The 14,239-nt window shown below is 45.7% G+C and overlaps 1 protein-coding gene across 1 annotated transcript in view; it reads right to left on the bottom strand.

Moving 5' to 3' along the window:
• Positions 1–14,239, bottom strand: part of kmt2ca (lysine (K)-specific methyltransferase 2Ca) — a 233,193-nt gene that overhangs the window by 85,751 nt on the left and 133,203 nt on the right. The window contains 3 exon segments of the mRNA XM_070435637.1: positions 74–238; positions 326–517; positions 838–866. Coding sequence (XP_070291738.1) covers positions 74–238; positions 326–517; positions 838–866 — 386 coding nt within the window.

The raw sequence follows: 14,239 nt of genomic DNA, 5'->3' as shown, positions 1-14,239 counted from the left end.
CCTTCCTCCGCCAGGGCGGGTAAGTGGTCACTCCAGTGCCATGAAGTCGGGGCTCGTGTTCTTCTCTCTGCACCTTCCTTGTGGACGTCACCTCCCTGTCTTGCCGAGGGCTAGGAGCACACTGCTTCCTTTGCTTCCTTGCCGAGTAGGCTAGGGGCAACAGCCAACTCCCCTCCTTTAGAGGGCCAACATCCCCTGCCACCTGAGGGCCAGAGGCCAACTCCCCTTGCTCCCATTTCTGTTATGTCAGACACGAGGCTACTCCCTCTTGCTCACAGCGTCGTTAGCTGGGCGCAGAGGATAACCGTCCTATATTCTTGCTTGCCAGGGCACGGAGGGCATTTACGGCCGGACGCCTCTCCCTTTCCATGTTCTCCATGGTATTTGATGTGCAAACCGCCCCGTGCTCCAGCCGAGATCGGCCAGGGCACGCCCGCGGGTTGTCCCAGCCGAGGCCAGGGCACGCCCCTTTGCTCCAGCCGGGACGGGCCCAGGGCACGCCCTCTTGCTCTAGCCCCTGTCAGGGTACATAGCGCGCCATCTGCCCCTACCTTGGCTCCCCAGCCGAGGGCTAGGGTGACCAGCCACACACTTGCGGTCAAACAGGCGGTATGGGCTACGCGCGCCACTGGGCAGGCTGTCCACCAGCTAGATGGGGCTAGTATGTGTGCACCGCTTCTGGCATTGATCGCAGCCCGCGGGACTAGGGCATCTGCGCGTCTTAGTATAGAGCTTTTCCGGAGGACGGTGAGGTGTGCACACACCTGCCTGCGCGGTTTTGCAAATAGGGGCTACCCCCCTTAACCACCCCTTTGTATTGAGATGAGCATACTTTACGCTTTCTCCCACCACAGCCATAAAGACATCTGGAAGACAGGAAATAAAAGCAAAGTCATGCCTTAATTGACAGCTGTTTGTAACAAAAAAATAATAGGCTTCCAACCAATTCTCACAACAACAACAAAAGGAATAACAATAAAACATTTGGCCATGTTGCAGTAGAGTAATCAAGACGATATGGATAAATGCGAGCTCAGTTTGGTCCCGTAGAAAACCTGGCCCTGAGACAAAGGTATATGAGACAAATGCTATTTATTTCCAAAATGGTTTGGCCACCATCAAAGGAATTTCTCATTAGAAAAAGTTCCCAGTTTTGAATGCAGAACAATGGGGAACTGAGGCCCCGCTCAACTCCTGTGGTTCTCTAGTGAGTCACACACTGACACCATCCAAGCAGAACAATTCACAGCCCTTCCAATTAGGCACTAATTTCAAGTTAATTAGGGAACATCTTCCTCCCAGGTATTCTCACTTCAACTCACCACCACATTCCAAAGCCAAAACCCAGCTGCTTTAATAACTCAATACCTAGTGTTCTCTCTATAAAACAGAGTCTACGACTTGACAATTCCATGCCCTGAGGTCTTTCTATAGTGGATGGAGTGGATGTGAATAAGCCGATACCACTGCTATTGAGTGATTCCTCAAGAAACCAGGGAGAGAAAAAAAAGATTTCAGATTTTCACAATTTTATCCATAGAATGGTCCTTTGGAAGGATTGTTGACATATATTTGTATCTAAAAGCATAATTGATAAATAATTAAAGTTGAAAAATGTGACATTTTGGCCTTACCCAGGCCTCCTTTATGGCTGCAATGTTTAACTTTTTGGGCAATCCAACAAAATTCACATAGAAATGTGAGTTATAGATCTGTCACTCATTGAATGCAAGTCTAAGAAGCGGAAGACATGTTCTATGTGTGCTATTCGTATGCTTCCCATTTTAAAAATGAGTTCTCGTCTTTTACCTTTGGTTTTGTACACAAACTTCAAACCCCTGAAAATACAATATTTTAGGTTAAGGAAAATACATTTCACAGTGGTTTATGTGGTACAATGATTATCTACACTATACTTGCATGTTTTGTCACAAACTGAAATGGTGAACTATTAGAATTTTAGCAACCAGAAAATGGCAGAGCAATTTCTGCATAGCACATCTTTAAGACTCCATAATGTTTAATCTGTAAGTGCTACAAAGAAAACATTGGTGTCATATGAAGCTTTACCGCTTGCTCTGTAATACCAGAAGTATTTTAATTTCAATGGGAAAAAAATACATTAACGTATGAATATTGAAAATATACAGTACCAGTCAAGTTTGGACACACGTACTTATTCAAGGGTTTTTCTTTATTTGTACTATTTGCTACATTGTAGAATAAACAGTGAAGCCATCAAAACAATGAAATAACACATATGGAATCATGTAGTAACCAAAGAAGTGATAAACAAATCTAAAATATATGTTATATTTGAGATTCTTCAAAGTAGCCACCCTTTGCCTTGATGACAGCTTTGCACACTCTGCATTCTCTCAACCAACTTCATGAGGTGTCAACCTGGGAATGCTATTTCAATTAACAGTGTGCCTTGTAAAAGTTGGAATTTCTTGCTTTTTAATGCATTTGAGCCAATCAGTTGGTTGTGACACGGTAAGGTGTGTATACAGAAAATTGTATTTTTACCAAATAGGGCTAAGTCCATATTATGGAAAAAACAGCTCAAATAAGCAAAAAGAAACAGTCCATCACGACTTTAAGACATGAAGGTCAGTCAATGCGGAAAATGTCAAGAACTTTGACGGTTCTTCAAGTTCAGTCGCAAAAACCATCAAGCGTTATGATAACTGGCTCTCATGAGGACCGCCACATGAATGGAAGCCCCGAGTTACCCTGCTGCAGAGGATACGTTCATTAGAGTTAACTGCAACTCAGATTGCAGCAAATAAATGCTTCAGAGTTCAAGTAACAGACATATCTCAACATCAACGTTCAGAGGAGAATCAGCCTTCAGGTCGAATTGCTGCAAAGAAACCACAACTAAAGAAGAGACTTGCTAGGCCAAGAAACACAAGCAACGGACATTAGACCGGTGAAATCTGTCCTTTGGTCTGCTGAGTCCAAATTTGAGATTTTTTCCAACTGCCGTATCTTTGTGAGACGCAGAGTAGGTGAACGGATGATCTCTGCATGTGTGTTCCCAACGTGAAGCATGAAGGAGGTGGTGTGATGGTGTCGGGGTGCTTTGCTGGTGACACTGTCCGTGATTTATTTAGAATTCAAGGAACACTGAACCAGCATGGCTACCACAGCATTCTGCAGCGATACACCATCCGATCTGATTGGCTTAGTGGACAATCATTTGTTTTTCAACAGGACAATGACCCAACATACCTCCAGCTGTGTAAGGGCATTTGACCAAGAAGGAGATTGATGGTGCTGCATCAGACCTGGCCTCCACAATCACCAGACCTCAACCCGTTTGGGATGAGTTGGACCGCAGAGTGACGGGAAAGCTGCCAACATGCTCAGCAAATGTGGGATCGCCTTCAAGACTGTTGGAAAAGCATTCCAGGTGAAGCTGGTTGAGAGAATGCCAAGAGTGTGCAAAGCTGTCATCAAGGCAAAGTGTGGCTACTTTGAAGAATCTGAAATATAATAAATATATTTTATTTGTTTAACACTTCTTTGGTTACTACATGATTCCATGTGTTATTTCATAGTTTTTATGTCTTTACCATAATTCTACAATGTGGAAAATAGTATTTGCCTTATTTTTCAGTATATTTTGTAACACAATATACTCTACAGGTTCCAAAGTGGGATTTCTGCRAGTTTTAAAGTCATGGCCCATTTTATACAGCGAAATTGGCATAGTAGGCAATGTAACCAAGCAGATCCCTCCTTCTACATCCTGCAAATCACCAGCATAGGGGGGCCATTTTGAATTCATTTTCACATGCTTACAAATTGGATCATAACTCTAAAAGTAGCAGAGATCCCACTTCGGAACTTTGATATGCTTTCTTATCATATAACAAAACAAACGGTAAAGCTTCATATGACACCAATGTTCAATTTGTAGCACTTACAGATGAAACCTTATGGAGTCTTAAAGTGGAACTGACAGCGCTTTAGCAACATTAACTCTTATTCAAATACAACCCCAGGAAGAATATGATYCCTTTTTAATCCATTTTCTGACAAGCGAGCACAGACATGGAATTTTTCAAGTTTTCATACTTTCATAGAATGTTTGGGAATGACAGTAAGGTATGTGAAAATTCTATAGCAACATAGAGTTGGAAAGCGGCCGTGCGTTAGAACAATTKATAAACACTGCAGCAAATACAATCTCATAAAAACGTGTCAGTCTTGTCCAGGCCCAGATTCTACACAGTCACAGGTGTGCCATAGTCAATCAGAACTACAGTAAGCTTATATGCAAATAAGCCATTTGCCACACAGGCCTGCCTTCATTCACTTTGAACTGGACATTGGTTTACAGGCAGGAGCAACTGAGTGACTTTAGACATATAATACACCTGAATGGATTTCTGCCAATATGTAAATACTACAGGAGTCTTCTTACATTTTGGGAACTTTACCGTCATATTGATTAAACAACCATGAACAGGTAGGCTCTCTCTCTTCCTTAGTTGGCTATGCACATCAACAACAACAAGATCAACAACTGTTAGCCAGAGCGAGATGAGCTCAAATCTAATGAGGTAACCGTAGACAAACCCTCTCAAACYTTTTCAGCTTGTTGGCCGTCAAAATTGTGCTGATAAACGATACGGAATAGTAGTCTGCTCGTCCCACGTTTTGACATCTGAATGGGAACTTTCCGGCCTGCCTGCCCATTTGATAGATGCCAAATACATTTGATTGACAACTAAAAGATATGCGAACTGTGGATAACAGTCGTTCAAGTTCAGCATAGCTAGCTATAGCAAAGTGATTGACATTTCTTGCTAGCTAACCAAATGACACATGCATCTCTAGCTGTAGCCACCGAAAAACGATATGGGGAGAAAAAGTTGGCCACTCACCCAATGACGTCCTCTTAGCAGCTAGCTAGCTAGTTAACATTGAGCTCCATGTTTTCAGCTTGCTAAATAAATACATAGCTACATAAATAGATAGTCTATTAGCCACGTTATGACTGACTTGTGATCATTGCCCTCGCTAGTTTGATTGTATTGACATTCCCAGCCTTTGCTTGTCCGTTTTTGTCCAATATTGAGTAATTGAAACCGTGCATCCCGAATGGCTGGAGGCAGCAAACAAGATCCCAGGCCAGTTGTGATTTACAACACTGGTAGCAATATTTGTTGGACTACCAAGAAATATATTGGTGAATTTATCATGCACTGAACTGCATCCATCTTTCTGCCAAAAATGCCTTACTCTACGTCATGGAATTTTGAGTCAAATATAACCTATTTTTAACATCTCTTAGAAAGTTGATTTTGTAGCATAAACTGGGAATTAGATATTTTTTACAGATTTTTTTTTWATTTCACCTCTATTTAACCAGGTAGGCTAGTTGAGAACAAGTTCTCATTTACAACTGCGACCTAGCCAAGATAAAGCAAAGCAGTGCGACCCAAACAACAGAGTTACACATGGAATAAACAAACATACAGTCAAATAACACAATAGAAAAAGTCTATATACAGTGTGTGCAAATGAGGCAACATAAGGGAGGTAAGGCAATAAATAGGCCATAGTGGCGAAATAATTACAATTTAGCAATTAAACACTGGAGTGATGTGCAGAAAATGAATGTGCAAGTAGAGATACTGGGGTATCTGTTTTTTTATTTTTTTTAAATAAATAACAGTATGGGGATGAGGTAGTTGGATGGGCTATGTACAGGTGCAGTGATCTGTGAGCTGCTCAAAGTTAGTGAGGGATATGAGTCTCCAGCTTCAGTGATTTTTTTTATATGTGCAAAGTTGTTCAAACACTGTCAGTTCCACTTTAAAGGAGGCCTGGGTAAGTCCAAAATGTCACAAATATTCAAAATGATATGAATTCATTATCAATTATGCTTTAAAATACAACAATCCTTCCTCCAAAGGACCATTCTATGGATTACATTTCGTGAAAATCCAAAACATCATGGTATTTTTCTGTCCTGGTCTCGTGAGGAATCACTCAATAGCAGTGATATCAGCTTACGTTCTAGTATTCACATCCACTCCATCTACTATAGAAAGACCTCAGGGTATGATAATTGTTTTCCAATAAGAAAAATGTGTGAAATACAGGAATAATAATATGGTAAGCTTCATTTCAAGACTCTTTAGGCTTAGATAGAGTMAGTACTATGTTTCAATGCAAAAATAGGCTATTGGGGAGAAGTGCCCTTTTCAATTTCTTAAAATATTAACAAACACTATATCCTAGTTCCTTTTCCCTGCAACTACCATTCACATTACCCTGGGAGCTGGTCTGAAAAAGGCCCCCACCCTCCACTTCTGCCTCTCACTCCTTGCGTCCATGTTTCCCTCTTTTTCTTCTTCCCCTCCTCACATTGGAGAATCAGCACATGCAGTAAAACCCACACAGAAAGGCGTCACCATGACAACCCCTGTTTAGAAGACCCCAGCTCTCATTAGAACGCCGAGGCAATGGTTTCAGGCAGAACATAACAGTCCCAGCAAATCGGGTGAGAGATTAGAGTGTGTGTGAGAGATTAGAGTGTGTGAGAGAGAGAGAGAGAGTGAGAGTGAGAGTGAGAGTGAGAGTGAGAGTGAGAGAGAGAGAGAGTTAACAAACCCACTGTGTTTGGCCTGCAATGAAAGTCTTAGCAAACTAAATGGAGTAAAATGGATGGGTGTGAGACTACACCAGCGGGGGAGTCAGAGTGTGCAAAGTTCAATGTGTACCTGAGTTATAAGGCCTGGGGACCCACCTTGAACTCTAGTACTACAGTACCACATCTCACTGGGAGGTTCGGCTAGGCTCATCTTCACCAAAAATTACTTGAAACAAATGACCCCCCTCTCCTATCGACCAATCAGACGAGTGGGAACATGACGTAGCTTTAGCGATCACAGTTTGGTTACCGCCCAGAAGAAATCAGGGGACCCCCGTTGATGACATGAATGGTTGGGAATGCACTCAGTATGATCAGGGGTCCGTTAAGGGCACAGTGAACACACAGGGAAGACAAGCTGAGCCTCTTGATTAGACTTACATGGGAATGTCATTGCGAACAAAGCACACCTGCTAAATACTGACATGCCAATATGATGGATCTATAGAGCCTCAATTATCCATCCAATCAAAACTCTGTTCTTTGGGGGGGGGGGGGGATGTACACATTCAGATGATAATATGCTTATAGTCTGTGTCATTGTAGAGGTAGGAGGAGATGCATCAGAAAAGGAGAGAGATATGGAGAAAAGAGGAGTGCCTGTTTTAATCCTCTCCAGTGGTAAATACACCAGCGTCTCTCCATCTCTGTCTCTTTGCTGCTGCTGCCGTGGTGAATACATGCCCGCCGTTCACGCTCGGCTAGCACAGATGGGAGGGGTGACGAGGCCAGAGCGTCCCATTGGCTGAGCCCGGGCAGCTATTTTTAACTTGCGGCAGAACCGCCACTGTCTCCTGAGATGTCTTCCCCCCCCCCCCTCTCCCCTCCCCCAAGAGAGCCGTACTGCAGCAAGAACATCTCAACAGCACCACAGAGCAGCCAGACAAGGCTGGATTCCCTTCACATTTCAGTTCTCCACCCATACTCCTATTATGCTGTTGGGCTGTTAGTTTCTCAGAGAATAATGACGAGTATGGGTTTGAGTCCCGCTGGGACCACCCATAGGAAAATGCACGTATGACTTGGACAAGGGTCTGCTAAATGGCATATATGATTATTTTATATTATAGATCCTTTTCATCCTTTTCCATTCATTCCATCCCTTTTCTGTAGTCCATAGAATGAGCACCTATATATGTTTATTTATAGACTATCTATCTATACTAGACTCTTCACATTGTTGCCTCAATCATATGGTTGACAGTGACACGTTGTGTACTTAGTACAGTTCACAATCAAGTTTCACCTTTGGTAAGAATTTTCCTTTTAATACCTCAAGGCCTCATACAAGACAGTACTTCTGCATTGTATTTCTGGTAGCTACAGATGAGATGACCACTAGAATGATGTAGTAACTGTAATGTAACGGGAGCAGTCTGAACTTGCCTCGGTTGACAAGCAGTCTGTGTCCCAAATAGTGCACTACTTTTGACCATAGTCCCTATGTGCCCTGGTCAAAAGTATTGCCCTACATAGGGAACAGGGTGTAGTTTGGGACGCAAGTCTTTACTTGAATCAGACCCTTGACATTGAGGTAACAGATCCCATTGTCTGGAGGGTAAACAAAAACACTGTGTTGCTGAAGTTCCAATCACACACACACACACAGTGCCACACACACACAGTGCCACACACACACAGTGCCACACACACACAGTGCCACACACACACAGTGCCACACACACAGTGCCACACAATAGCCTCAGCTGCCCTGGCTAGATAGAGATTAGCGTTGTGACGATACCAGTATCGCAAACTTTTTTCGATGGCAAAAATGAAAATACGAAGCAAACCAGACTCGTTTGTCCTTTAAAAAACATGCCATATGTAAAATATTGAGTGCTTGGAAAATAAATAAATGTGACTGGATGACAACCTAATGATGTTTGTTTCCAAGATTAGGGCTGTTTTCCTACAGAAGTCAAATCCGCATCGTAGATTTTTTTCGTAGCCACGGCGCTAATGAGTATCYTGATACTGTATCGTACCGGCCCTAACAGAGTGAGACAGGATCGGAGAAAGAGAGAGTGATAGAGGACCAGTAAAAAAAACAGAGCCAACAGGATAGTGTGAAAAGACTTCGGCTCTGACTGAGCGACACCTCCCCCTCTCCCCCACCTCACGAGAACACCTCCAAGCCATCACACAGTCCCAGGATTTCAGCCAAGGGAGAGACCTTCCACCTCTTCTCCCTCCGCCGCTCCAAGCAGCACAAAAATAGAGGGCAGGGGGAAGGGAGAAAGAACGAGACAGTATGAGCCAAGGAGAAAGAGAGCGAGAAAGCGAGGTAAGGCAGAAAACACGAGATAGATCAAGATGGGAATGCACGAAAGGGCTCCAAAGAGAACATTAGCTCTGCCACTGAAGATAAATAGTCTGGGTGCAGGTGACTAATAAAAGTCTGGCTATGCCACAGTGGGCTGTGGCAGACAGTGGCACCAGCAGGTAAGTGGTTAGCCAGTGGGGTCAAAGACCACCCACACCCCCACTCCAGAGGGGCCCGTCCCCGTCCTCATTGGCTAAGCACACCCCAGTCCCCACCTCTGACACCCCAGATCGATGCACAGCCATGTCTCTCCTGACAGCATGGAGAAAGGGAGTATTGCCCCCCAATGCAAAGCTGCTGCACTGAGTTATTCAGCCATGAATGTTTGAGGTTGTGTGGAGTTGGTGTGTGTGTGTCTGTGTGTGGAATTTTAGGTAATAGAGTCAGATAAGGCACAAAGCAAAGCTCAGGTAATGGTGTTATTGGTCATTGGGCCAGAATGAGTTATACAGTTCTGCAATAGCAACTCTGTGCGGATGCATGTACAGCGCATTCGGAAAGTATTCAAACCCCTTGACTTTTTCCACATTTGGTTACGTTACAGCCTTATACTAATGGATTCAATTGTTTTTTCTCCCTCATCAATCAACACACGATACCCCACAATGACAAAGCAAAAACTGTTTTTTTAGAACATGAAAAATAAAATGGAATATCGGATTTAGATAAGTATTCAGACCCTTTACTCAGTACTTTATTGAAGCATCGTTGGCAGCGGTTACAGCCTCGAGTCTTATTTGGTATGACGCTACAAGCTTGGCACACCTGTATTTGGGGAGTTTCTCCCATGCTTCTCTGCAGATCCTCTCAAGCTCTGTCAGGTTAGATGGGGAGCGTCGCTGCACAGCAATTTTCTGGTCTTTCCAGAGATGTTCGATCGGGTTCAAGTCCAGGCTCTGGCTGTGCCACTCAAGGACATTGAGACTTGTCCCAAAGCTACTACTGCATTGTCTTGGCTGTGTGCTTAGGGTCGTTGTCCTGTTGGTAAGTGAACCTTCACCCCAGTCTGAAATCCTGAATGCTCTGGAGCAGATTTTCATCAAGGATCTCTGTACTTGAAGCGTCTTCCAGTCCCTGCCGCTGAAAAACATCCCCACAGCATGATGTTGCCACCACCATGCTTCACCGTAGGGATGGCGCCAGGTTTCCTCCAGACATGATGCTTGGCATTCAGGCCTAAGAGTTCAATCTTGGTTTCATCAGACCAGAGAATCTTGTTTCTCATGGTCAGAGTATTTTAGGTGCCTTTTGGCTAACGACAAGTGGGTTGTCATGTGCCTTTTACTGAAGAGTGGCTTCCGTCTGGCCACTCTACCATAAAGGCCTGATTTGTGGAGTGTTGCAGAGATGGTTCTCCTTCTCCACAGAGGAACTCTGGAACTCTGTCAAAGTGACCATCGGGTTCTTGGTCACCTCCCTGACCAAGGGGCTTCTCCCCCAACTTCTCAGTTTGGCCAGGCGGCCAGCCAGCTCTAGGAATAAACTTTGTGGTTGCAAACTTCTTCCATTTAAAAATGACGGAGGCCGCTGTGCTCTTGGGGACCTTCAATGCCGCAMAAATGTTTTGGTACCCTTCCCCAGGTCTGTGCCTCGACACGATCCTGTCTCGGAGCTCTGAGGACAATTCCCTCGACCTCATGGCTTGTTTTTTTCTCTGACATGCACTGTCAACTGTGGAACCTTATATAGACAGGTGTGTCCCTTTCCAAATCATGTCCAATCAATGGAATTTACCACAGGTGGACTCCAATCAAGTTGTAGAAACATCTCAAGGATGATCAATGGAAACAGGATGCACCTGAGCTCAATTTCATAGCAAATGATCTGAATACTTATTTAAATAAGGTATTTCTGTTGATGTATGAATTTGAAAACATTTCTAACAACCTGTTTTTTGCTGTGATGTCATTGTGGGGTATTGTGTATAGATTGATGAGGGCAAAACATTTATTTAATCCATTTTACAATAAGGCTGTAAGGTAACAAAATGTGGAAAAAAGTACAGGGTCTGACTACTTTCCAAATGCACAGTACATGCAAACATGTAAATGGTTTGTGTGTCGACAAAATTAAATATTACTGTATACGTGTGAAAAACAACTGCATAAGTGAATATGAGTGTAGGCCTAGGAGTCTAGCCTAGTGTATACTGCTTGATGTGGTGTTGTGTCTGCACCCGCCAGGACATGTGACAGGAACAGGATGGAGAGAGGCAGGGGGTGGGGAGGAGAGAGGCAGGGGAGGAGAGGGGCATGGGGTGGGAAAGAGAGCGACAGAGCGAGAGCTCGACCGAGAGAGCGAGAAAGAGCGACAGAGCGCTAGAGAGCACAAACAGAGAGAGAGAGAGACATATGGAACAAACAGAGAGAAAGAGGGGGGATGGTTTCTTCCTCTCCCTGTGCTACTCTGCAGCCTGTTTTGGCCCGGGCCCAGAATTCTGCTGCTTCTGGCAGCCTGGTTGCACAAAGGAAAGGCCCATGGCTACGGTGAGTAACAAACACTTCCTATCCCATCATCACTCAACTTGTCCCAAGCATATATGTGAGCGCACACACACTGATGCGCTTGAATATATGCATGCACATCCCAGTTCTACACACAGACAGGCACGCACAGACAGACAGGCAGAGACAGGCACGCACAGACAGACAGGCAGAGAACAGGCACGCACAGACAGACAGGCAGAGACAGGCACGCACAGCAGACAGGCAGAGACAGGCACGCAACAGACAGGCAGAGACAGGCACGCAGCAGACAGGCAGACAACAGGCAAGACAGGCAAGCAACCGACAGACAGGCAGAGACAGGCACGCACAGACAGAAAGACAGGCAGAGACAGGCAGCACGAGCAGACAGGCAGAGACAGCACGACAGACAAACAGACAGGAGAGACAGGCACGCAGAGACAGCACGACAGAGACAGGCACGCACAAGACAGAGGCAGAGACGGCAGCACAGACAGACAGACAGGCAGAGACAGGCACGCACAGACAGACAGGCAGCGACAGGCAGCACAGACAGACAGGCAGAAGACAGGCACGCACAGACAGAACAGGCAGAGACAGGCAGCACAGACAGACAGGCAGAGACAGGCACGCACAGACAGACAGGCACAGCACAGACAGACAGGCCAGAGACAGGCACGCCAGACAGACAGGAAACACACACACAAACACAGACAAGGCACAGCAGGCACACACAGACAAAGCACAGAAGACCGGCACACAGAGACAAACAGACAGATAGGTAGGCACACACAGGCACACACAGACAGGCAGGGACACACAGGCACACACAGACAGGCAGGGACACACAGGCACACACAGACAGGCAGGGACACAGACAGGGACGGGCAGGGACACAGACAGGGACGGGCAGGCAGACTCGCGGCCACACAGACAGACAGGCAGGCAGGCACACAGACAGACAAGTAGGCAGACACAGAGAGAGACAGACACACCCGCCCGCACAGATACAGGCACACACAGACAGAGACACTGGCCCGCCCGCACAGACAGACATAGACACGCTCACACAGACAGACAGACACAGACAGACCCGCACAGACAGATACGCCCGCACAGACACACAGACAAAGACAGACACGCCTGCACAGACAGACAGATTTGCCCGCACAGACAGACACGCCCACACAGACAGACAGACAGACAGAGACAGACACAGACACACACCCCCCCAGCAGACAGACAAGCCCGCAGACAAACAGACAGATACGTCCGCACAGAGACAGATACGTCCGCACAGAGACAGATACGTCCGCACAGAGACAGACAGATACGTCCGCACAGAGACAGACAGAGAGACACGCCCACAGACAGACAGGCCCGTCCGACAGGCAATCAGGCCCGRCCGACAGGCAATCAGGCCCGCCCGACAGGCAATCAGGCCCGCCCGASAGGCCCGCCCGACAGGCAGGCAGGCCCGTCCGACAGGCAGGCAGGCCCGCTGACAGACAGACAGGCAGGCAGGCCCTTCCGCCCAGACCGACCCTCCCAGACAGACAGACCGACCCGCCTGCCCAGAATAACCCACCCAGACAGACCCGCCCAAACAGACCGACCCGCCCGCCGACAGACACACCCACACAGACAGGCTAGAAGACAGTGTAGAGAGGTGATGGGGTGGCTAGAAGACAGTATACTCGAGCTGGAGAGAGAGAGATATTCCACATAGTCAACAACAAGAGCACGGCACATATTCCACATAGTCAAAAACAAGTCTACAGCACTATTGCACATAGTCAATGAGACTACAGCACTATTCCACATAGTCAAACGACGATATACAGCACTATTGCACATAGTACACGAGACTACAGCACTATTGCCACATTAGTCAACGAGACTACAGCACTATTGCACATAGTCAACGAGGACTACAGGCACTATTCCACATAGTCAACGAAGACTACCAGCACTATTCCACATAGTCAACGAGACTACAGCACTATTGCACATAGGCAACGAGACTACAGCACTATTGCACATAGTCAACGAGACTACAGCACTATTCCACATAGTCAAAAAACAAAGTCTACAGCACTATTGCACAAGTCAACGAGACTACAGCACTATTGCACATAGTCAACGAGACTACAGCACTATTCACATAGTCAACGAGACTACAAGCACTATTCCACATAGTCAACGAGACTACAGCACTATTGCACATAGTCAACGAGACTACAGCACTATTCACATAGTCAACGAGACTACAGCACTATTGCCACATAGTCAACAGACTACAGCACTATGTCCACATAGTCAACGAGACTACAGCACTATTGCACATAGTCACACGAGACTACAGCACTATTGCACATTAGTCAACGAGACTACAGCACTATTGCACATAGTCAACGAGACTACAGCACTATTCCACATAGTCAACGAGACTACAGCACTATTGCACATAGTCAACGAGACTACAGCACTATTCCACAATCAGTCAACGAGACTACAGGCACTATTTGCACATAGTCAACGAGACTACAGCACTATTGCCACATAGTCAACGAGACTACAGCACTATTCCACATAGTCAACCGACTACAGCACTATTGCACATAGTCAACGAGACTACAGCACTATTGCACATAAAGTCAACGAGACTACAGCACTATTGCACATAGCAACGAGGGACTACAGCACTATTCCACATAGTCAACGAGACTACAGCACTATTAGCCACATAGTCAAACGAGGACTACAAGCACTATT

The sequence above is a fragment of the Salvelinus sp. IW2-2015 genome, linkage group LG27 (genome assembly GCF_002910315.2).
Source record: "Salvelinus sp. IW2-2015 linkage group LG27, ASM291031v2, whole genome shotgun sequence".
NCBI lineage: Eukaryota > Metazoa > Chordata > Actinopteri > Salmoniformes > Salmonidae > Salvelinus > Salvelinus sp. IW2-2015.
This window is presented reverse-complemented; position numbering and strand designations above follow the sequence as displayed.